At 44.2% G+C, this 26,540-nt stretch overlaps 1 protein-coding gene across 1 annotated transcript in view; it reads left to right on the forward strand.

The window, feature by feature from the left end:
- The first annotated feature begins 528 nt into the window (after positions 1-528).
- Positions 529-26,540, forward strand: part of LOC109904848 (immunoglobulin superfamily member 3-like) — a 170,276-nt gene continuing 144,264 nt past the window's right edge. The window contains exon 1 of the mRNA XM_031799431.1: positions 529-1,524. Coding sequence (XP_031655291.1) covers positions 1,485-1,524 — 40 coding nt within the window. The 5' untranslated portion in view covers positions 529-1,484. The remainder of the gene's footprint in view (positions 1,525-26,540) is intronic.

The following is a 26,540-nucleotide window of genomic DNA, read 5'->3' on the forward strand; positions in this document are numbered from 1 at the left end:
AATATCACATTTTTAAAAGATATTTGGGGAAATATTTGGGGTTTGTGACTTTGCTGTGGTAACTAGTGCAGGCTCACTAGTGACCACCAAACAGATACATGTTATAAACTACTTATAGAAATCATAAAGCTTTGTGTTCATTCTCAGTTCAGGGATTCATCCATGGCTCTGTATGTTTTGGCGATAGATGGAGAGAGAAATGTCAAAGTAAAAACACATGCTATCAATGAAATGTCAAGACTATTATTATTGGTATCATATTATTTAAATAAAAGGGGGCATGTAATATCCCATGCCCATAACACGTTTATGCTCAATCCAATTGAACTGCATATGTAAACATTAAGACATTTTCATTTAGGGAGTGATTGGGAAAAAAAGAATGCCTTTTGACCAATTGAGTGGGTCTTCAAGTCGGTGTCAGTCCTTATTGGGTGAATTGTAGAAAGTACCCGGTGTGGGATTGTGTGGTAGGCTGGTTCGTTTGCAAGGAATACAAAACTGCTTCTCTCAAAGTCTATTCTTCCAACCAGAGAATGAACTACATGGAATAAACTGAGTAGCGTTATTCTAAGGTATTGATTGAAACACATGTGACGTTTGAGGCTATTTTCGCCGGTGTGGATGTATCAATATATTTGTGCCCGAACAGCACATTGTGTAGGCGATGCACAACACTCAACTCTCTGATCAACGGGAATAGACATTTCTGTGACTATTATAAACACGTAGCTAATACAATAAGTAGTGTGGTTAACTTGCGATGGACTCGACCTATTGACGAATTCGTGCGGAGGTCCTTCCTATGTAATATTGCACTGCGTGCTCTGCGGCGAAAGCGCCCGCCCATCGACTTTTTCTCCTAGCAGAGCAATGAAAGGAGATTGATTTTACTGGAGCAGCCGTGGAGTGTGCACGACCTGCATACGTTTGGGTAGAGCTATTGCCGCCGGAGGAAGTATTTTATTTATTTTCTCACCAAAGGACTTTGCATACAGATTTTTCGGATTGATCCGAATATCTTGATGTTGGCTAAATTCTAAATAGCGCACCAACAACGCAAGACACACACACAACGCTGGACTCAGGACTCCCTGCTGAGGTGGTTTGTCATCCTACAGCGAAGCGCCTCCGCAAGGGAGAATGGGCTGGGTCGCCTAGGCGTCTTTTATGGGCGCATTTCATTGACAATATGAGAAATCGCTGAAGGCGATAGTAGAGACAAGCGACACCCGAGTATACCGAGCCCCGCATCTCAGAGCAGGATACGGGAGATAGGCGAGGGCATCCCATAGGCAGTAGGTGGAGGGGATCTTACTCTCAAGCCAGCCCAGAAGCTTCGATCCTCGGGGTGTACCAGAGCTGCCCGACGCCGGATACCGAGTCGGCCGCAGACCCCTCATTTCCCCTTCAATAGACCGAAGTTTTGCGCCTCCAAACGGATTATAGGAACGGTTTCTGCGGAGAGAGAGAAACGGGAGACAATGGGCATCCACACGCTCCTTATTGCATGTGCGCTGCTTGGTAAGTCACTCCTGTGCCCCATTTCTTACATTGGACACATTGCAATCTTTCTCAGCGTCCGTTTATTAAAAAACAAAGCGAGTCTTCAGACTACCACTCCTGAGTCATAGCACACCTGCACGACAGATCCCAACACTGTGTGTGTGTTTGTAGGAGTGAGTGTGCTAGTACCACCTCATTAGGAGTCCATGGGAGAGGGCATTGCATTTGTCACTAATAACAGATGCATTTGAACAGCTGTGCTTGTGGATGAGTTGGATAACAGAGACCACATCCCCTTATTACTATGTGTAACCACCTTACATTTTTCACTTTACATAACACCCTGGGCCACTGCTATTATCTCTCTGTCAAACAAATGGCATACTCTTTCAGACACATACTGTAGCATAGCCTACACATATACAGTACCAGTCAAAAGTTTGGACACACCTGCTCATTCCAGGTTTTCTTTATTTTTCATTTTTTCTACATTGTAGAATAATAGTGAAGACAAACTATGAAGTAACACATATGGAATCAAAAAAGTGTTAAACAAATGCAAAAATATTTGAGATTCTTCAAAGTAGCCACCATTTGCCTTGATGACAGCTTTGCACACTCTTGGCATTCTCTCAAACAGCTTCATGAGGTAGTCACCTGGAATGCATTTCAATTAACAGGTGTGCCTTGTTAAAAGTTCATTTGTGGAATTTATTTCCTTCTTAATGTGTTAGAGCCAATCAGTTGTGTTGTGACAAGATAAGGGTGGTATATAGAAGATAGCTAATTTTGGTAAAAGACCAAGTCCATATTTTGGCAAAAACAGCTCAAATAAGCATGGAGAACAACAGTCCATCATTACTTTAAGACATGAAGGTCAATCCATCCGGATAATTTCAAGAACTTTGAAAGTTTCTTCAAGTGTAGTCACAAAAACCATCAAGCACTTTGATGAAACTGGCTCTCATGAGGACCGCCACAGGACAACAAGACCCAGAGTTACCTCTGCTGCAGAGTATACATTTGTTAGAGTTAACTGCACCTCCAATTGCAGCCCCAAAAAATGCTTTGCAGATTTCAAGTAACAGACACATCTCAACATCAACTGTTCAGAAAAGACTACGTGAATCAGGCCTTCATGGTCGAATTGCTGCAAAGAAACCACGACTAAAAGACACCAGTAATAAGAAGAGACTTGCTTTGACCAAGAAACACAAGCAATGGACATTAGACAGGTGGAAATCTGTCCTTTGGTTTGACGAGTCCAAATGATAATTTTTTCGTTCCAACCGCCATGTCTTTGTGAGACGCAGTTCCCAGCGTGAAGAATGGAGGAGGTGCTTTACTGGTGACACTGTCTGTTATTTATTTAGAATTCAAGGCACACTTAACCAGCATGGCTACATCAGTATTCTGCAGCGATACGCCAGCCCATCTAGTTTGTGCTTAGTGGGACTATCATTTGTTTTTTAACAGGACAATGACCCAATACACATCCAGGCTGTGTAAGGGCTATTTGACAAAGGAGAGTGATGGAGTGCTGCATCAGATGACCTGGCCTCCACAATCACCTGACCTCAACCCAATTGAGATGTTTTGGGATGAGTGGGACCGCAGAGTGAAGGTAAAGCAGCCAACAAGTGCTCAGCATATGTGGGAACTCCTTCAAGACTGTTGGAAAAGCATTCCAGGTGAAGCTGGTTGAGAGAATGCCAAGATTGTGCAAAGCTGTCATCAAGGCAAAGGGTGGCTACTTTGAAGAATGTAAAATACATTTTTATTTGTTTAACACTTTTTTACTACATGATTCCATCTGTGTTATTTTGTAGTTGTAATGTCTTCACTATTATTCAACAATGTAGAAAATAATAAAGAAAAACCCTTGAATGAGTAGGTGTGCCCAAACTTCTGACTACTACTGTACACACACAGACACACACACACACACACACACATACAGACAGAGTGGTCTGCCCCAAACAAACACCAGATGGCTGCTCTGTTCCTAGATGGGAGGTATGTTAATGCTGCCGGGGGGACGGGACGGATGTGTGTGTGGTGAAAACGGACCCCTGCGATTCGGAGGACATTGAATGGGTTAGAGCAGTGGTTCCCAAACTTTTATAGTCCCGTACCCCTTCAAACATTCAACCTTCAGCTGCGTACCCCCTCCAGCACCAGGGTCAGCACAATCTCAAATGTTGTTTTCTGCCGTCATTGTAAGCCTCCACAACACACACTATATGATACATTTATTAAACACAAGAATGAGTGAGTTTTTGTTACAAAGAGCTCTTATAGGACCATGGCACAAATAATAACAATCAATAATTTTTCTCTTTATTTAGCCATCTTATATTTAAACCTTATTTGTTCATCAACAATTGTGAATAACTCACCACAGGTTAATGAGAAGGGTGTGCTTGAAAGGATGCACATAACTGTGCAAGGTTAGGTTGTAGAATCTCATTTTCCACACACAGTCTGTGCCTGTATTTCGTTTTCATGCATGTAAGGGCCGAGAATCTACTCTCACATACAGTGGGGAGAACAAGTATTTGATACACTGCCGATTTTACAGGTTTTCCTACTTACAAAGCATGTAGAGGCCTGTAATTTTTGTATCATGGGTACACTTCAACTGTGAGAGACGGAATCTAAAACAAACATCCAGAAAATCACATTGTATGATTTTTAAGTTATTAATTAGCATTTTATTGCATGACAGATATTTAATCACCTACCAACCAGTAAGAATTCCGGCTCTCACAGACCTGTTAGTTTTTCTTTAAGAAGCCCTCCTGTTCTCCACTCATTACCTGTATTAACTGCACCTGTTTGAACTCGTTACCTGTGTAAAAGACACCTGTCCACACACTCAATCAAACAGACTCCAACCTCTCCACAATGGCCAAGACCAGAGGGCTGTGTAAGGACATCAGGGATACAATTGTAGACCTGCACAAGGCTGGGATGGGCTACAGGACAATAGGCAAGCAGCTTGGTGAGAAGGCAACAACTGTTGGCGCAATTATTAGAAAATGGAAGATGTTCAAGATGACGGTCAATCACCCTCGGTCTGAGGCTCCATGCAAGATCTCACCTCGTGGGGCATCACATTGTTTTTCAATTTTACCTTTATTTAACTAGGCATGTCAGTTAAGAACAAATTCTTATTTTCAATGACGGCCTAGGAACAATGATCACGAGGAAGGTGAGGGATCAGCCCAGAACTACACAGCAGGACCTGGTCAATGACCAGAAGAGAGCTGGGACCACAGTCTCAAATAAAATCATTAGTAACATACTAAGTCGTCATGGATTAAAATCCTGCAGCGCACGCAAGGTCCCCCTGCTCAAGCCAGCGCATGTCCAGGCCCGTCTGAAGTTTGCCAATGACCATCTGGATGATCCAGAGGAGGAATAGGAGAAGGTCATGTGGTCTGATGAGACAAAAAAAACACGCCACTTGCCGTGTTTGGAGGAAGAAGAAGGATGAGTACAACCCCAAGAACACCATCCCAACCATGAAGCATGGAGGTGGAAACATCATTCTTTGGGGATGCTTTACTGCAAAGGGGACAGGACGACTGCACCGTATTGAGGGGAGGATGGTGGGGCCATGTATCGCGAGATCTTGGCCAAGAACCACCACCTCTCAGTAAGAGCATTAAAGATGGGTCGTGGCTGGGTCTTCCAGCATGACAACGACACGAAACACACAGCCAGGGCAACTAAGGAGTGGCTCCGTAAGAAGCATCTCAAGGCCCTGGAGTGGCCTAGCCAATCTCCAGACCTGAACCCAATAGAAAATCTTTGGAGGGAGCTGAAAGTCCGCATTGCCCAGCGACAGCCCCGAAACCTGAAGGATCTGGAGAAGGTCTGTATGGAGGAGTGGGCCAAAATCCCTGCTGCAGTGTGTGCACACCTGGTCAAGAACTACAGGAAATGTATGATCTCGGTAATTGCAAACACAGGTTTCTGTACCAAATATTAAGTTCTGCTTTTCTGATGTATCAAATACTCATGTCATGCAATAAAATGCAAATTAATTACTTAAAAATCTACCGATGATCTAAAAAAAATCAACCTATGATAAAAATTACAGACCTCTACATGCTTTGTAAGTAGGAAAACCTGCAAAATCAGCAGTGTATCAAATACTTGTTCTCCCCACCAATTATATGCATATCCTGAGTAACAGGCAGTTTACTTTGGGCACGCTTGTCATCCAGACGTTAAAATACTGCCCCCTAGCCCAAAGAGGTTAATTGACTCCCCATATACCAGGAGCTGTGCCATATCACAATATTTTGATGTTTCTGATTAATACAAGTTTTAAATGTTTTTTTTTATGGGGGGGCAGCAGGTAGCCTAGCGGATAAGAACGTTGGACCAATAACTGAAAGGTTGCTGGTTTGAACCCCTGAGCTGACTAGGTGAGAAATTTGTTGATGTGTCCTAAGCAGGCAGAGGCAGCGATGAAGGAGGAAGCAGAGGGAAAAGGGGACCAGCGTTACACAGGGTCACGGCTGGCAAGGAAGACCGGGAAGCCACTCCAAAACATTTTGAGGGGGCACATGGGGAGGTTGGCGGAGCTAACTCCCCGTGCTCACGGTAGGGAGTGTGGTACTGGTCAGGCACCGTGTTATGCGGTGAAGTGAACGGTGTCTCCAGCCCGGTGCGCTCTGAGCCAGCTCTCCGCATGTGTCGTGCTAGAGTGGGAATCCAGCGAGGACGGATTGAGCCAGCACAGCACTCCTGGTTTCCGGTGCGCCTCTTCGGCCCATGGTATCCTGCGCCGGCTCTCACAGCCCAGTGTGCGTCCTGTGCCTGCGCTCCGCACGTGTCGGGCCAAAGTGGGCATTCAGCCAGGACAAGTGGTGCCAGCTTTAAGCACCAGATCTCCAGTGCTCCCCCACAGCCCGGTTCGACCTGTGCCAGCGCCACGGACCAGGCCTCCAGTATGTCTCCCCAGCCTGGTGAGTACTGTGCCTGCTCCACGGACCAGGCCTCCAGTATGTCACCCCCAGCCTGGTGAATCGTGTGCCTGCTCCAAGAACCAGGCCTCCAGTAGGTCTCCCCAGTCCGGGGCCTGCGGCGAGGGTCCCCAGTCCGGGGTCGGCAACGAGGGTCCCCGCACCAGAGGCGCCACCAAAGTTGGGGGAGCCAGAGGTGGAGCAGGGAGCCGCCACCAAGATAGATGCCCACCCGGACCCTCCCCTATAGTGTCAGGTTTACGGCTGGAGTCCGCACCTTTGGGGGGGGGTTACTATCACGCCCTGACCGTAGAGATCCTTTTATTCTCTGTTTGTTTGGTCAGGGTGTGACTCGGGTGGGAAGGTCTATTCTTTGTTTTTGGCCGGGTATGATTCTCAATCAGGGACAGCTATCTAAATCAAATCAAATCAAATCAAATTTATTTATATAGCCCTTCGTACATCAGCTGATATCTCAAAGTGCTGTACAGAAACCCAGCCTAAAACCCCAAACAGCAAGCAATGCAGGTGGAGAAGCACGGTGGCTAGGAAAAACTCCCTAGAAAGGCCAATACCTAGGAAGAAACCTAGAGAGGAACCAGGCTATGTGGGGTGGCCAGTCCTCTTCTGGCTGTGCCGGGTGGAGATTATAACAGAACATGGTCAAGATGTTCAATGTTCATAAATGACCAGCATGGTCGAATAATAATAAGGCAGAACAGTTGAAACTAGAGCAGCAGCACAGTCAGGTGGAAGTTGAAACTGGAGCAGCAGCATGGCCAGGTAGACTGGGGACAGCAAGGAGTCATCATGTCAGGTAGTCCTGGGGCATGGTCCTAGGGCTCAGGTCAGTTGAAACTGGAACAGCAGCATGGCCAGGTGGACTGGGGACAGCAAGGAGTCATCATGTCAGGTAGTCCTGGGGCATGGTCCTAGGGCTCAGGTCCTCCGAGAGAGAGAAAGAAAGAGAGAAGGAGAGAATTAGAGAACGCACACTTAGATTCACACAGGACACCGAATAGGACAGGAGAAGTACTCCAGATATAACAAACTGACCCCAGCCCCCCGACACAAACTACTGCAGCATAAATACTGGAGGCTGAGACAGGAGGGGTCAGGAGACACTGTGGCCCCATCCGAGGACACCCCCGGACAGGGCCAAACAGGAAGGATATAACCCCACCCACTTTGCCAAAGCACAGCCCCCACACCACTAGAGGGATATCTTCAACCACCAACTTACCATCCTGAGACAAGGCTGAGTATAGCCCACAAAGATCTCCGCCACGGCACAACCCAAGGGGGGGGGGGGGCGCCAACCCAGACAGGATGACCACAACAGTGAATCAACCCACTCAGGTGACGCACCCCCTCCAGGGACGGCATGAGAGAGCCCCAGCAAGCCAGTGACTCAGCCCCTGTAATAGGGTTAGAGGCAGAGAATCCCAGTGGAAAGAGGGGAACCGGCCAGGCAGAGACAGCAAGGGCGGTTCGTTGCTCCAGAGCCTTTCCGTTCACCTTCCCACTCCTGGGCCAGACTACACTCAATCATATGACCCACTGAAGAGATGAGTCTTCAATAAAGACTTAAAGGTTGAGACCGAGTTTGCGTCTCTGACATGGGTAGGCAGACCGTTCCATAAAAATGGAGCTCTATAGGAGAAAGCCCTGCCTCCAGCTGTTTGCTTAGAAATTCTAGGGACAATTAGGAGGCCTGCGTCTTGTGACCGTAGCGTACGTATAGGTATGTACGGCAGGACCAAATCAGAGAGATAGGTAGGAGCAAGCCCATGTAATGCTTTGTAGGTTAGCAGTAAAACCTTGAAATCAGCCCTTGCTTTGACAGGAAGCCAGTGTAGAGAGGCTAGCACTGGAGTAATATGATCAAATTTTTTGGTTCTAGTCAGGATTCTAGCAGCCGTATTTAGCACTAACTGAAGTTTATTTAGTGCTTTATCCGGGTAGCCGGAAAATAGAGCATTGCAGTAGTCTAACCTAGAAGTGACAAAAGCATGGATTAATTTTTCTGCATCATTTTTGGACAGAAAGTTTCTGATTTTTGCAATGTTACGTAGATGGAAAAAAGCTGTCCTCGAAATAGTCTTGATATGTTCTTCAAAAGAGAGATCAGGGTCCAGAGTAACGCCGAGGTCCTTCACAGTTTTATTTGAGACGACTGTACAACCATTAAGATTAATTGTCAGATTCAACAGAAGATCTCTTTGTTTCTTGGGACCTAGAACAAGCATCTCTGTTTTGTCCGAGTTTAATAGTAGAAAGTTTGCAGCCATCCACTTCCTTATGTCTGAAACACATGCTTCTAGCGAGGGCAATTTTGGGGCTTCACCATGTTTCATTGAAATGTACAGCTGTGTGTCATCCGCATAGCAGTGAAAGTTTACATTATGTTTTCGAATAACATCCCCAAGAGGTAAAATATATAGTGAAAACAATAGTGGTCCTAAAACGGAACCTTGAGGAACACCGAAATTTACAGTTGATTTGTCAGAGGACAAACCATTCACAGAGACAAACTGATATCTTTCCGACAGATAAGATCTAAACCAGGCCAGAACATGTCCGTGTAGACCAATTTGGGTTTCCAATCTCTCCAAAAGAATGTGATGATCGATGGTATCAAAAGCAGCACTAAGGTCTAGGAGCACGAGGACAGATGCAGAGCCTCGGTCCGATGCCATTAAAATGTCATTTACCACCTTCACAAGTGCCGTCTCAGTGCTATGATGGGGTCTAAAACCAGACTGAAGCATTTCGTATACATTGTTTGTCTTCAGGAAGGCAGTGAGTTGCTGCGCAACAGCCTTCTCTAAAATTTTTGAGAGGAATGGAAGATTCGATATAGGCCGATAGTTTTTTATATTTTCTGGGTCAAGGTTTGGCTTTTTCAAGAGAGGCTTTATTACTGCCACTTTTAGTGAGTTTGGTACACATCCAGTGGATAGAGAGCCGTTTATTATGTTCAACATAGGAGGGCCAAGCACAGGAAGCAGCTCTTTCAGTAGTTTAGTTGGAATAGGGTCCAGTATGCAGCTTGAAGGTTTAGAGGCCATGATTATTTTCATCATTGTGTCAAGAGATATAGTACTAAAACACTTGAGCGTCTCTCTTGATCCTAGGTCCTGGCAGAGTTGTGCAGACTCAGGACAACTGAGGTTTGGAGGAATACGCAGGTTTAAAGAGGAGTCCGTAATTTGCTTTCTAATAATCATAATCTTTTCCTCAAAGAAGTTCATGAATTTATCACTGCTAAAGTGAAAGTCATCCTCTCTTGGGGAATGCTGCTTTTTAGTTAGCTTTGCGACAGTATTAAAAAGGAATTTCGGATTGTTCTTATTTTCCTCAATTAAGTTAGAAAAATAGGATGATCGAGCAGCAGTAAGGGCTCTACGGTACTGCACGGTACCGTCCTTCCAAGCTAGTCGGAAGACTTCCAGTTTGGTGTGGCGCCATTTCCGTTCCAATTTTCTGGAAGCTTGCTTCAGAGCTCGGGTATTTTCTGTGTACCAGGGAGCTAGTTTCTTATGAGACATTTTTTTTGTTTTTAGGGGTGCAACTGCATCTAGGGTATTGCGCAGGGTTAGATTGAGATCCTCAGTTAGGTGGTTAACTGATTTTTGTCCTCTGGCGTCCTTGGGTAGGCAGAGGGAGTCTGGAAGGGCATCAAGGAATCTTTGTGTTGTCTGTGAATTTATAGACATCTATCGATGTCTCTGATTGGGAATCATACTTAGGCAGCCTTTTTTCCTTTTCTCATTTGTGGGTTGTTGTCTTTGTTCGTGACATGTATAGCCTTACAGACCTTCACATTCGTTTTGTTGTTTATTGTTTTGTTGGCGACATAAATAAAATAATGTAACCTTACCAAGCTGCACCTTGGTCCGGTCATTTCCTTGACGACGAACGTAACAGCAATTCAGTTTGTCCTTGCGCTTAATCTGTGTCCATGAAAACGGCCCCTTTGTGTATGGTTTATTCCCTTAAAAAAGGTCTGGATTAGTTGCTGTTTAACCATTCCTGGTGAACAAGCAAACCTATTAGGCTATAGCAGTTCTCATGGCTTCAATGGTAAAACTCCCAAACACACACTGTATAGTGTTTTTTTTTTTGGGGGGGGGGTTGCGTCAGGTTTAATGGTAAATATCACTAATCACAATGCATACAGAAACATAAAAAAAACAAGACTGACATGCAATGTATTATTTTGTTAGGGATGTCATAACATTGTTGTCCCTTTTAACATTGTTGTCCCAACATTGTTGTCCCTTTTTAACATTGTTGTCCCAACATTGTTGTCCCATTTCTCCATCAACGTTTTGGACTTGTACCAGTCTTTATATGAGAATTGCATCATAGGGATAGTCCTCTCAGAGAGCTGCCACTTGTTGGACTATTCTCAGGAGAGTTGGGTTGAAGCATGGCTTGCTGAAATGACATGGAATGACTCCCACCAGTAGATGGATCCATACTGGTATACCTTAAAAGAGGATATATCGCCCAGCCCTAACTGCCTGTAATGAAATCACTCCCCATGTCTCTGGCAATACATCTGTTTGCAGTCTACATGCGCCTGGCTGGGATGAGTGTGTCTGCATGTTTTTAGGATATTTCTGATATTGAAGTCCTTTGATTTTGCTTTAATGTTTTATTTTGAAAATATGCCTGGAGGATTTTCTCGTGCGTGTGGTGCGTGGTGTGTGGTGTGTGGTGTGTGCACTGTGCAGAGTAGTGAATGTGTATGTTTCCCCTATCTGGAGGCTTGTTTACCTGAAGACAACGACAAACAAAAGGCTGGCCAATGAAGTCAGTTACTGTGCTCTACCTGTATGGTAATACCCAACTGTTTCCCAACTCCTCACTATTCAGAGATACAAGTTATTGATAGGTCATTCGTCTGCTTCGGGCTGAGAGAGAGGAGAGCCTTGTGATTGGTCAAGGATCAATAGAATGGGACAATAGAAGTTTGGACAAGTGGAAATCAGATCCATGACCTGCCTCAGTCAGTGCTTGGATAGTTTGTTTCCTTTGAGGATAAGGATTCACAGACAAGGGTTTGTGTGTTTGCATTTGTTGTGTGCATGCTTGTGCTCGCAGCCAGAGCAGAGGTCATGTTCCAGCTGCCCTCAGGGCTTAATGGGATCATGTAATGCAGAGTTAGCAGTGGAGTGTCCCTACCTTACTATTAAATTCCACCCTGTCACACACTCCTCTGACTGGACAGTTTTATTGTCATGTGCACAAGTATAGTGAAATATCTCTTGCAAGCTCCAAACCCAACAATGCAATAATAAATATCAATGTAGCACAAAAAAATAACAAGGTAGAACAAAACCAGAAATAGAAATAAGAACAACACAAGAAAGTAAGAAGCTATATACAGGGTCTGTTCCAATAAGATATTTACAATGTGCTGAGATACTGGAGTGATACAGGAGTGATGGAGGTAGATACAGTGCCTTTGGAAACTATTCAGACCCCTAGACTTTTTATACATTTTTGCTCATTTATAAAAAAAATAAACAGAAATATCACATTTACGTAAGTACTTTGTTGAAACATCTTTGGCAGCTATTACAGCCTTGAGTCTTCTTAGGTATGACGCTACAAGCTTGGCACACCTGTATTTGGGGAGTTTCTCCCATTCTTCTCTGCAGATACTCACAAGCTCTATCAGGTTGGATGGGGAGCGTTGCTGCACAGCTATTTTCAGGTATCTCCAGAGATGTTAGATCAGGTTCAAGTCCGGGCTCTGGCTGGGCCAGTCATATGCCTTTTACTGAGGAGTGGCTTCTGTCTGGCCACTATACCATAAAGGCCTGTTTGTTGGAGTGCTGCACAGATGGTTGTCCTTCTGCAAGGTTCTCCCATCTCCACAGAGGAACTCTGGAGCTCTGTCAGAGTGACCATCACCTCCCTGACCAAGGCCCTTCTCCCCTAATTGCTCAGTTTGGCTGGGCAGCCAGCTCTAGGAAGAGACTTGGTCGTTCCCAACTTCTTCAATTTAAGAACAATGGAGGTTCTTGGGGACCTTTTTAATGCTGAAGAAATGTTTTGGTACCCTTCCCCAGATCTGCACCTCGACACAATCCTGTCTGGGCCTTGAACCTCACGGCTTAGTTTTTGCTCTGACATGTACTGTCAACTGTGGGACCTGATATAGATAGATGTGTATCTTTCTAAATCTTGTCCAATCAATTGAATTTACCACAGGTGGACTCCAATCAAGTTGTAGAAACATCTCAAGGATGATCAATGGAAACAGGATGCACCTGAGCTCAATTTCGAGTCTCATAGCAAAGGGTCTGAATACTTATGTAAACAAGGTTTTTGTGTTTTTTATTTGTAATACATTTGCAAAAATGTCTAAACCTGTTATGGGGTATTGTGTGTAGATTTGAGGAGTTGTATTTATTGAATCCATTTTAGAACAAGGCAGGAACGTAACAAAATGTGGAAAAAGTGAATGCATCTGAATACTTTCCTGAAGGAACTGTATGTATAGGGGTAAGGGGACTAGGCATCAGGATATATGATAAACAGAGTAGCAACAGCGTATATGATGATTGTATGTGTGTGTGTTTGTAGAGTCCTGTGAGTGTGCATAGAGACAGTGCAAAAAGGGTCAACTCAGTCCATGTAGCCATTTTGTTAACTATTTAGCAGTCTTATGGTTTGGGGATAGAAGCTGTTCAAGAGCCTGTTGGTGTCGGATTTGATGCATCAGTACCGCTTGTGTGCAGAAGCAGAGAGAATGGTCTATGGCTTGGGTGGCTGGAGTCTTTAACAATTGTACAAGCCTTCCTTTCACACTGCCTGATCTAGAGGTACTGGATGGCAGGGAGCTTGGCCCCAGTTATGTAATGGGCTGTGTCACGCCCTGACCTTAGATATCTCTGTTTTTCTATATATTTTGGTTAGGTCAGGGTGTGACTAGGGTGGGTACTCTAGTTTTTGAATGTCTAGGGTCTTTGTATGTCTAGGGGTCTTTGTATGTCTATGTTGGCCTGATATGGTTCCCAATCAGAGACAGCTGTTTATCGTTGTCTCTGATTGGGGATCATATTTAGGTAGCCATTTTCCTCATTTTGTGTTGCGGGATCTTGTCTATGTATAGTTGCCTTAGTGCACATCAGTAGCTTCATGTTTCATTTGGTTGTTTGTTGTTTTGTTCAGTGAGTTTTGATTTATTGAAATGATGTGGAACTCTACTCATGCTGCGCCTTGTTCTCATCATTATGACGAACGTGACAGGCTGTCCTTTTCACCCTCTGTAGCACCATGCGATTGAGGGCGGTTCTGTCTGTTGCCATATAGTGATGCAGCCAGTCAAGATGCTCTCAGTGGTGCTTCTCCACCTGCATTGCTTGCTGTTTGGGGTTTTAGGCTGGGTTTCTGTACAGCACTTTGAGATATCAGCTGATGTACGAAGGGCTATATAAATAAATTTGATTTGATTTGATTTGCAGCTGTATAACTTTTTGAGGATTTGAGGGCCCATGACAAACCTTTCAATCTCCCTAGGGGTCAAGAGGCACTATCGTGCCTTCTTCACGACTGTGCACGTATGAGTGGACCATTTTAAATCCTTAGTGATTTGGCACAGAGGAACTTTTAGCTCTCCACCCGGTCCACTGCAGTCCCATCGATGTGGGTGTGCTCCCCCGTTCCCTGTAGTCAGCTCCTTGGTCTTACCGAAGTTGAGAGAGAGAGGTGGTTGTTCCGGCACCACACTGCCAGCTCACTGACCTCCTCTCTGTAGTCTCAACGTCGCCATGATCAAGCCTACCACCATCGTATTGTCAGCAAACTTGAGGATGGGGTTGGAGTTGTGCGTGGCCACGCAGTTGTGTCAGAACAGGGACTACAGGAGGGAACTAAGCACACACCCCTGGTGAGCCCCCATGTTGAGGGCCAGCATGGCAGAAGTGACATTGCCTACTCTCACGACCTGGGGTCGGCCCATCAGGAAGTCCAGGATCCAGTTACAGAGGGAGGTGTTCAGTCCCAGGGTCCCTAGCTCGGTGGTGCGCTTGGAGTGGACAATGGTGTTGAATGCAGAGCTGTAGTCAATGAACACCATTCTCACAGAGTAATTCCTATCTAGGTGGGTGAGGGTAGTGTGGAGTGCAATTGAGATTGTGTCGTCTATGGATCTGTTGGGGCGGTATGCAAATTGGGGTGGGTCTGAGATGATTGAGTAGATGTGTGCCATAGCCAGCCTTTCAAAGCATTTCATGATTACAGATGTGAGTGCTACAGGGCGGTAGTCATTGTGTCATGAATCCGTAGAGTTCATGTAAACTGGAATGATGGTGGTCATTTTAAGACATGGGGATTATTATTTTTTAATTCGTAATGGACTGTAGCCCCAGCTACTTGCAGCTGGTGTCAGAGCCTATGTAATATGATTCCACCGTATTCATTGTCCTTTTGCTCGTTTGATGACTCTGTGGAGGTCGTAGTGGGACTTCTTGTCTTTCCTTTCCTGTCCTCAGCCGTAGCCTCAGTGTTGCCTGCGAAAGCGCTGTATGTGTTAGCCCTGTCCATACGCTTTGCGAAAACCTCTGTGTTAATCCATGTCTTTTTATTGGCAAAGCGGCGAACCTTCCCTGTTGGGACAATGTCGCGGATGCATTTCCTTATGAAGCTGGTGACGGAGGTGGTTAGCTTGTCGACGTTATCGGCGGAACATATTCCATTCAGTGCTAGCAAAGCAGTCCAGTAGCATAACCATTTCTCAATGGAGAGAGTCATGTGTACATCCTGTTTTGAGCTTCTGCTTGTATGGTCAGGATCAGATTTGCCGAATGTTGGACGAGGGAGGGCCTTGTATGCTTGCTGCTGGGTAGAGTAACAGTGGTCTAGGACTTTATCACCCCTGTGGAGACTGATGCCATTGGAAGTTGGGCATCACATGTCTTAATGACACGGAATTAAAATCGCCGGCAACAAGAAAGGCAGCCTCCGGATGTAAGTTTTCCTGCATGTTTATAGCCTCATATAGTTTAAGTGCCAGTTTTAACAATCAGTTTTACAAGAGCACGGTGATCTGCTGTTACACAGCAAAAAAACTGGTGCTGCTCTCTTCACACAATTTAGCATTCATTCCCCGGACACGTTAAAGACAAGTTGGAAAATAGCCTGCTGTGTTATTTTTAAACTCCTTAGGGACGTCCTGCTTAAATGAATCAGGGGCTTGTCTGCAGCATCTGTATTTTTTTCTCTGGATGGTGTAACTCTGTACTGTGCTCTATTTGTTTCTGTAGTGGTGAACTCTGTATAGCAGCACCTCATAATGGAGGTCATGAACTCTTTGACCTTAGAGCTGACCACCAGAGTTTTGTGCTGAGCGATAAGTGCTTTTTGAGTTCGTTTCGGTTATTAAAAAATAATCACGGTTTTCGATTTTGGTTTTGATTATTCTGCATTATGTGGGTTGATCGAACGGGTTGATTGAATGCAGAATAAAACAATTATTAAAAGTCCTATGATGGTAGTGACTGCCCATTATTGCTTATAACTTAGTAAACATTAATTAACATTACTTTAATAACATATTTCAGTTCTTTACATTTGTTTATTTAATGACTTTTTAATTTCAAGTCATCTCTATAGAGCTGCTGCCTATGCTGTCTGACAATATCACTATTTTAGTAGTTCTTCAAAGTAAATGAGGCATACTTTTATGACTGCTGAATACCAGATAGAGAGAGACCTTGTGAAGCAACTGGTCTCTCTCCCTTTTAATCGTGAATTCTTCTGTCTGTTCTCTCCATGTCTACCCCACAATAACCTAATGTAGCAGGCGTAAAAGAAACACAAAGCCCGGACAAGTAGTGCGCAATGGATTATGGTCATTGTAGTTCATTGCCACGTTTTCTGCTCTAAACTATGTAGAATATTGGCCTGTTGCACAGTTCAGGATTTATCTCTAGAGAAGCTGTGCAATGTATATATTGAGCTCACAGAAAGAAAGAAAAGACGTTGGTCAAATAGTTGTTTTAAAATAAATGAAAATTTGCTTACCAGGTTTCCAAAACAGCTGTTGATGGTTTTATAGTTGTGATTGTAGACCTAGATATTTTACAGTAAACATAAATGTGTTTAGGGGTGTGTGTGTGTGTGCACATTTTACTATACTTGTTAGTACCAGAAGTCACCACAAGAATAGTAAACCAACTACAATTCAGAGAAGTGAGGACATTTTAGTTAGTCCTCAATTGTAAAAATACTATTTTAGAGTTAGAATTGGGGTTATGGTTAGAGTTATGGTTAGGTTTAAGGGTTAGGGAAAATAGTTTTTTGAATGGGAATCAATTGTTGGTCCCCAAAAAGTATAGTAAGACAGACATAGATGCGTGTGTGTCTGAGGTACCCTTACTCAGATAAGATCTAAGGCAGTGTAAAGCATGCTTCAGTTCGGCTTTCGGCTAGAGAATCGAATGAGTGTGCTCGCGTACTCCCTTAAAAGACCTTCTCTTGAAAAATGAGAAAAGGCTGCAATAGTACTGTTTGTCCATTTTGAGACGCCCATAACCAGTATACACTTCTTCAAAATAGTCAGAATTAAAGATGACTCAAGAAATGTCTTTAATTCAGATGTTTTTGTCGACGAGATCTTAGTCGCGCAATTTTACATCTAACTAAAATGTTTGGTGCGGTAAGTCCAAAACTAACAGAAACGTCACAAAATGTCATGTGACCCGTTTCAAGAAGCTATGCGCACGTCGCACATCACTACGTCACAGGAGAAGCATATGAAAGTTTGATTCATTTTGTTATTTTATTTTTGTTATTTTATTTTTGTATGTGTTTTTTGGCATAAATGCCTTCTGGAGCATGTGAACTTTCATGTGCCTTAATAACAAACTTCTATGCCAACTGTAAACACAGTTGTTAAATTACGAACCTAGTTGATTTAGCCACAGAAAAAGTCAGAAACCTTCCCGCTAGTCATGATTGGCTGAGATAATGGATGGGCTGGACATGCCGAGAGATTACTTCAGATTGGGCTGCCATGTCACACGTTTCTGTCTATAACATGAGCTGCTCAGTATGTGTCGATAATCTTTGTTACCGCAGCTTTTTTGAAAGACATAACATTAGCCATGGAGATCTGTAAAAGTGTTGCTACTGCTCTCGATAGCATTGCTGCCCAGAATTTTGCAGGCGAAGACCAGTGGGAAAAAGTTGTGATGGACTACTTTATATACAAGGTCCGTGTGAATCGGATTGACTTGACACAACAATAGGGCAAACAAGCTGTAGCTAGCGACAAACCAAACGGTAAAGACACGCTGCCGTGAAGTGGTAATCCATGTATACGGGGAAGAGTCTAGCTATGTTTTCAGATATTCATTTCAGATGTTTTTGTTTTGTTTTCATTGCATGTTAAAGTGTACTGTTAGCTAGCTAGCATACTGTTAGCTGGCTAGCGAATGTTAGCTTTCTGGCTCGCTAGCTAACATTACGTGTATGCGATCTGTGTAGTAATATTGTTCGCATCTCAGAAATCCATTTGCATTGCTAGTTAAAGCCTAATGAACATAGTTGGTTAGCTTTAGCTACCTGCAGATTCATACCCAAGCATTTCATGCATAGTGGCTGGCTATGACAATCCGTTTGTACTGTAGCTATGGATTAGGATTATGTTTCATTGTTTAGCTAGCTAGCTAGCTAGCTATATGTCTAAACAAAAGAGTCACTTCACAAGAGAATGATTACATGACCCATCAAGTTAGCCATGTGTGTTGGGGGTGATTATGGCCATCTATTGTATTTCATGAACATGTGTACATGTGTAGACCATAGTGACCCATACAATTAGCTAGATGTGGCTGGGGCTTGGTTGTAGCATTTATTTCCCAAGAACCATCAATTTAGACAAGTGTCTGGGTAAGCATCACGTAATAATTCTAAAATATTTAAAAAATATTTTTCTGGACCCTTTCAAAGTCAGATTAGGATATAGGCCAAGGACTAGATGAAGTGTGTTTATTTTTACCTTGTGTTTTTCTTCATTGTAGGCTACTACTTTCACCTCTTAGTCTTGCAATCTTTGGTTGTTTACTACACTACCTAACTCACTCTGTTTAGCACATGGCCTCACATGTGAATCCTTCAAGAGATGGTTGGGCTAAGGCTTAAGAGGGTGTGAATGATGCTGAATAGGTGTAGACAAAGAAGAGCTCTCCAGTAGGTGTATCAAAACATTAAAGGACCATTCTCTCAAAAGTGGGGTTACAAGTTTATCAACTTTCAAAGCATAATTACCTTCCCATTGTTCCTCAACTGCAGTGTGTGTGATTTTCCATTTTGTAGCTTGGAGTCTCTACTCTCCGTTGTAAAAAACACCATTACATAAGACCGATTCGAGGCTGTGGGTTACATATGCACAAACCTTTCCAAACTGTTTCAGTTGGGAAGCATGCGGACGTCTTAACTGGTATGTTGATGGATTTGGCTGGTTTGCATAAATAGCTCCCTGATCTCCCATCCCCCGCTGTACTTTAAAGACCACGATAAGCTACCATCTTCTTTGAAGATCTCCCTTCTCTCCTCCCTGGTTTAGATAGGTACGTTGGATGACGTTGTCCCCTAGATACTGATCCAAGATCAGTTTGCCTCTGATGGGTAAGGTTAGCATTTATAGGGGGGTAAGCTAATAGTAGAAATGTGCAACTCCTACTCAGGGCTCTGTTAGATAACTGGGTAGCCCAGATTCCACTCCTCCAGATCCACCCACAATGCTCTGGGTTTACATACCCAGACTCCTCTCTCTTCCTCGCTGGATTCTCCACCCAAACACAGCCTCAGTTGGATGCACATGAGACGTCAGCGTTACTATGGAGATAGCTCCCCTGCTGCACATCCACAGACCCTGACACACACACACCATCCCACACACCTCCCTCCAGTGTTAGCCCCACACTTACACACATGCCCATGGCAGCCATTGCTGTTTTCAGATGAAAACAAAAGAAGATGGTCAGTATAGGCCTGAGCTAAACTAACCCACAGGGATCGAGGGATCCGATCTGATTCTCCCTGGAACTCGAGGAAAACGTGTGTGTGTGTGTGTGTGGTTTTGCTTAACTTTTCATCCTGCATGCTGGAATGACGAACAATAGTAGAGAAGTCTGTTTGAAGAGCCTAATTAATAGTTAATTGGGTTCCTTTCCAATCTGTGGATTAATGCACAAACATAGGGAGAGCGAGCAAGCTGTCAATCTCTAACACACACACTTACATCTACAGCTAAATGTGTGGGTTTGTATACTTATAAAAGATTGAAGATGGGATGTATAGTTTAACATTAACTTTAGCAGCTGTCTGGAGTTTGTGCACACACGTTAGATGAGGGTGTGTGTGTTCCTGGATAGCAAAACTGTGCAGATGTGTTTGAATCTTTAATTGTTTTTGTAGATGTTCTGTATGTGTGTTTGTGAGTTAAAAGGAGCGTTTCTTGCCATGGTGTTGTCCATCTCTTGCCATGGTGTTGTAGGGCAGGGGAGCAGGTGGATATATGGAATTAATGGATTGGGGGAAGGGGGGCAGAGGGGGATGCTTCAGACGGGACAGGACAGGGGGCAGAGAAAGAAGTGGGTGTGTGTTTGAGACACCGCCTGTGTGCTACAGTAGGTGTTATTATATGGGTGAGTGAGTTGGCCATAAACACTACATTTATTACCATATCCTTCCCCGCCATCTCTCTCAATTATCCATTAATTCTGGGATGGGATGGGTAGAGGCATGGACAAATGCTTACACTTACCAGGCATCGCATTAGCTTTCAGAAATCTGCATTTTCCAAACACAGACCATTAAAAAAATCTGTGTTTTAAACCATTTCACCAGCATTTTATACTGAAAGTCAACAGTGGTGTTTTGCTTCAGTAAAGTTATAAGGTGCGTTCAACAAGGTTTTCTTCACACAAAATGCATTGTTGCAACACCATTCGGCAGAAAATTGGTGGCCAGTAAAAAAACTGGTCCTGAACATCTCTAAAACTAAGAATATTGTATTTGGCATAAATCATTCCGTAAATTCTAGAGCTGCCGCTTTCAAGGAGCGTGACACTAATCCGGACACTTATAAGAAACCCTCCGACGAACCATCAAACAGGGAAAGCGTCAATACAGGACCAATATCAAATTGCACAACACCGGCTCTGATGCTCGTCAGATATGGCAGGGCTTGCAAACTATCATGGATTACAAAGGGAAACCCAGCCGCGAGCCGTCCAGTGACGCAAGGCTACCAGACAAGCTAAATACCTTCTATGCTCGCTTCGTGGCTAGTAACAATGAACCATGCATGAGAGCACTAGCTGTTCAGGATGACTGTGTGATCACACTCTCCGTAGCCGATGTGAGTAAGACCTTTTAAATAGGTCAACATTACCAGAAAACCTACTCTGAGCATGCGCTGACCAGCTGGCAAGATTCTTCACTGACATTTTCAACTTCTCCCTGACCCAGTCTGTAATACTTACATGTTTCAAGCAGACCACAATAGCCCTGTGCCCAAGAACGGCAAAGTAATCTGTCTAAATGACTACCGCCCCGTAGCAATCACATCTGTAGCCATTAATTAAATGCTTTGAAAGGCTGGTCATGGCTCACATCGACACCATCATCCGAGACACCCTGTACACACTCCAATTAACATACTGCGCCAACAGATTCACAGATGACACAATCTCTATTGACCTCCACGCTTCCCTTTCCCACATGGACAAAAGGAACACCTACCTGAGAATGCTGTTCTGTGTGGCCGCACACAACTGTGTGGCCGCACACGATTTCAACACCATCATTAAGTTTGCAGACGACATGACGGTGGTAGGCCTGATCACTGACAACAATGAGACTGCCCACAGGGAGGAGGTCAGAGATCTGGCAGTGTGGTGCCAGGACAACAACCACTCCTTCAATGTCAGCAATACAAATGAGCTGATCATGGACTACATGAAATGGAGGGCCAAGCACTCCCCCATCCACATTGATGGGGTTGTAGAGGAGCAGGTCAAGAGCTTCAAGTTCCTCTGTGTCCACATCACTAAGGAATTCTCATGATCCACACACACCAACACAGTTGTGAAGAGGGCATGGCAATGCCTCTTCCCCCTCAGGAGGCTGAGAAGGTTTTGATTGGGCCCTCAGATCCTCAAGAAGATACAGCTGCACCATTGAGAGCATCTTGACTGGCTGCATCTCCGCTTGCTAAGTCAATTTCTTCGCATCTGACCGCAAGGCGCTACAGAAGGTAGTGCGTTTGGCCCAGTACATCACTGGGGCCGAGCTCCCTGCCGTCCAGGATTTCTATACCAGTGTCAGAGGACACTGGCCCTTCTTTGGACACTGTGTTAACAAACCTCCAAATGAGATTCAATGCCATACACTTCTTCCGTGGCCTCCAACTGCTCTTAAATGCTAGTAAAACTAAATGCATGTTCAACCGATCGCAGCCCGCACCTGACTAGCATCACTACTCTTGACCGTTCTGACTTATAATATGTGGACAACTACAAATACCTAGGTGTCTGGTTAGACTGTAAACTCTCCTTCCAGACCCACATTAAGCATCTCCAACCCAAAATTAAATCTAGAATCATCTTCCTATTTCGCAACAAAGCCTCCTTCACTCATGCTGTCAAATAGACCCTCGTAAAACTGACTATCCTACTGATCCTTGACTTCCGCGATATCATTTACAAAATAGCTTCCAACACTCTACTCAGACTACATGCAATTTGCTATGACAGTGCTATCCGTTTTTTCACTAAAGCCCCATATACTACCCACCACTGCGACCTGTATGCTCTCGTTGGCTGGCCCTCACTACATATTCGTCGCCAAACCCACTGGCTCCAGGTCATCTATAAGTCTTTGCTAGGTAAATCCCCACCTTATCTCAGCTCATTTCACTGGTCATCCCCAAAGCCAACACATCTTTGGCCACATTTCCTTCCAGTTCCAGCTTACCGATCTGTAAATAGCCCATCCAACTACCTCATCCCCATATATATATTTGTTTTTGCCATTTTGCACCCCAGGATCTTTACTTGCACATCATCTGCACAACTCTCACTCCAGTGTTAATGCTACATTGTAATTATTTCGCCACTATGGCCTATTTATTTCCTTACCTCCCTAATCTTACTACATTTGCACACACTATATATAGATTTTTCTATTGTGTTATTGACTGTTTGTTTGTTTATCCCATGTGTAACTCTGTTGTTTTCGCACTGCTATGCTTTATCTTGGCCAGGTCGCAGTTGTAAATGGGAACTTGATCTCAACTAGCCTACCTGGTTAAATAAAGGGGGAAAAAAAGAAAAAAAAGAGGAAGGCCCTAAAAATGGTCAGACTCCAGCCACCCAAGTCATAGACTGTTCTCTCTGCTATCGCACAGCTAGCGGTACCGGTGCACCAAGTCTGGAACCAACAGGACCCTGAACAGCTTCTTCCCCCATGCCGTAAGACTGCTAAATAGTTAGTCCGAGTAGCAATTGGTTAACTATTTAACGATCAGCAGCCTGATCAATTATTTGCGAAGGAGTTGTGTCGTGCTGCATGAGGCAAATGTTGGTCATACCAGATACTGACTGGTTTTCTGATCCATGCTTCTACCTTTTTTTAAAGGTATCGGTGACCAACAGATGCATATCTGCATTCCCAGTCATGTGAAATCCATAGATTAGGGCCTAATGAATTTATTTCAATTGACTGATTTACTTATATGAACTGTAACTCAGTAAAATCTTTGAAATTGTTGCGTTTATATTTTTGTTCAGTGTAAACAAGGTTTCTGTGTATCATTTTCAATAAATTGCTAAAATATCTAAACATGGTTTCACTTTGTCATTATGGGGTATTTGGTGTAGATGGGTGAGAATCGATTTTTGATTTCAGGTTGTAACCCAACAAAATGCCAATGGGTATGAATACTTTCTGAAGGCATTGTGTGTGTGTGTGTGTGTAACTGTTAGATGCACCCACACAGAAACACACACAAATGCGCACTACATGTCAATGTTTTTAAATGTATGGAAATTGTCGTCTTGTCTGTAATGTATTTTATGTTGCGTCGGACCCCAGTAAGAATATCTGTCGCCATTGGGGTCAGCTACGGTAGGTAGCCTAGTGATTAAAGAATTGGGCCAGTAACCGAAAGGTTGCTGGATTGAATCCCTGAGCTGAGGTAAAAAATCTGTCATTCTGCCCCTGAACAAGGCAGTTAACACACTGTTCCCCGGTTGGCTGTCATTGTAAATAAGAATTTATTCTTAACTGGCTTGCCTAGTTCAATAAAGGTTCAATAAAAAATTTTAAAAATAAAGGGTTCTCTCCCTACCAATAGTTGCTCAGTTTGAGGGACACTGTCCCACCAAGGGGCACTTGAAAATGAGGGGGAGGGATAAGGATGGGGCGGGGGTATTGGGATTGAGCCTCAGTGTGAGACTGAGAGGGTGTTTTCACAGCCAGCTTCAAAGCACTTGAGGCCCACAGCAGAGCAGTCCAGCAGCACACTGTGTTATTTACCCAACATCACAGGCCAGTTAAAGACAAGCTGACAGAGCACTGTGTTATTTACCCAACATCACAGGCCAGTTAAAGACAAGCTGACAGAGCACTGTGTTATTTACCCAACATCACAGGCCAGTTAAAGACAAGCCGACAGAGCACTGTGTTATTTACCCAACATCACAGGCCAGTTAAAGACAAGCCGACAGAGCACTGTGTTATTTACCCAACATCACAGGCCAGGTAAAGACAAGCCGACAGAGCACTGTGTTATTTACCCAACATCACAGGCCAGTTAAAGACAAGCTGACAGAGCACTGTGTTATTTACCCAACATCACAGGCCAGTTAAAGACAAGCCGACAGAGCACTGTGTTATTTACCCAACATCACAGGCCAGTTAAAGACAAGCCGACAGAGCACTGTGTTATTTACCCAACATCACAGGCCAGGTAAAGACAAGCCGACAGAGCACTGTGTTATTTACCCAACATCACAGGCCAGTTAAAGACAAGCTGACAGAGCACTGTGTTGACTGACTACTAACCCTCACCCATAACCATTACAGCCTGTTCCTGAGCTAATGGAGAGGGGAAACGGAGAGGGAAGGAAATAAACAGCGAGAAAGAAGAAGACATACACAGGCAGAAAGAGAGACAAATGGAGGGAGAGGCTGAGGGGGAAAGGGCCTGTGTTTCAGCTCAGTAATTTCAGTTCGTTGAGCAATCCCCAGTCGCTCCCTCTCGCCCCCTCCGGCTTACTGCAGCCACCAACAAGGCCAGGCTGAGAGAGAGGACCAGATCATCATGTCTGCTATTACCTTATCTCAACATGGTGCACAGAGAGGAAATGGGGGAAAGACGAGGGTATAGAGAAAAGAGGGGCAAGAAAAAGAAAGGAAGGATAGATGAGAGAAAGAGAGGGAGAGAAAGGCTGAGGATGAGTTTTGATAACCAGTTGTGTTGTGGCTGAGGTCCAACCTCTGAGCAAGAACAGAGACAGCAGCCACAGGGTACAAGGAACATCAAGCACTGCTGCACAGTCACACACACGCAAAATACTATAAACTATGTCTTTTATTTAGAATTTATTTGATTAGGATCCCCATTCATTTATTTGTAAATTTAACCTTTATTTAACTAGGCCAGTCAGTTGCAACTTGGGTCGCAGAACTTCATGGGAGTTTTGGGAGCCACTCGATAGGAAGTGACATTTGCTCCAATCTTTTTTTCTGCCAGTAGATTTTGAGTAATATTTGTTTTACTTCTCCCATTGACTTCTCAAACTGGTCTGGTCCGGTCTGCCGTGTCTGCTTCGCTAGCTTTCCAGAAGTCTCACGATGCTGCGCCTCTTGGTTTAGAAACTCTGCGGCTGAGATATCTCAGTTGGATTGTGATCGTTTGGCTTCCTCATAAACCCACATAATGCCCATTTACAGCTTTGCCATACCTATGGCCTATCTCTCTCTTCCAAATCTTTGGGAACAGATGTCAATTAGGCTAGGATTTTCAGGGTTTTGATAAGGGTTGTGTGGTTGATTTTTTAAAAAGGGGTATAATTTTTTCGTACATGTGCATTTACATACATTTTCCCCAAAGCTTTTAGCTGCCTCTGTACCACCTGGGTGAGTTTCTTTGGCAGGTAGGGAACATTCCCTGGCCAACTTGGCAGGTGGACCCAGGACATTACTTCCAGACCCTGATAGACATGATTATTACCACTCAGATGGATGTGGATGATAAGTTATGAGTCATGTAAAGGCTAAAGTTGAGATCTCATCTCCTACTCTCTCTCTTTTTGTTGTTGAATTTTACCCCCTTTTCTCCCCAATTTCGTGGTATCCAATTGTTAGCAAGATACTATCTTGTCTCATCGCTACAACTCCCGTACGGGCTCAGGAGAGACTAAGGTCAAAAGCCATGTGTCCTCTGAAACAGAACCCAACTAAGTCGCACTGCCTCTTAACACAGCGCGCATCCAAAGGGTTGGATGCGCGCTGTGTTAAGGGGCAGTGCGACTTAGTTGGAGGTGGCCTCTCGGATGGCGCAGTGGTCTACGGCTCTGCATCGCAGTGCTAGCTGTGCCACTGCTTCTTAACACAGAAGCCAGCTGCACCAATGTGTCGGAGGAAACACTGTGCACCTCTGGTGGCACAGCTAGCACTGCGATGCAGAGCCGTAGACCACTGCGCCATCCGAGAGGCCACCTCCTACTCTCTCTTAAGCCGGGTGTACACAACACGATTTTGGCCCCATTTTAGCTGTCCCAGACAAGTTTTTGAGATCAGTGACAAAATCCCAATGTCATTCCCTACTTGGGGCTCGCGGCCATCACCGATGCTCATTTTAAGACTCAATCTCATCTTTGAGCAGTTTCAGACGTCCCAAAATGTTCACATTTTTTTATTTAATTGGCACAAAATCTGCAATGTTCTTGTAGTGTGAGGTGTGCAACAACAAGTTTTGAGAACGGTGATCAGCAATAGCCAATGAGAGCTCGCCAGAGA

The sequence above is a fragment of the Oncorhynchus kisutch genome, linkage group LG2 (assembly GCF_002021735.2).
Source record: "Oncorhynchus kisutch isolate 150728-3 linkage group LG2, Okis_V2, whole genome shotgun sequence".
In the NCBI taxonomy this organism is placed as follows: domain Eukaryota; kingdom Metazoa; phylum Chordata; class Actinopteri; order Salmoniformes; family Salmonidae; genus Oncorhynchus; species Oncorhynchus kisutch.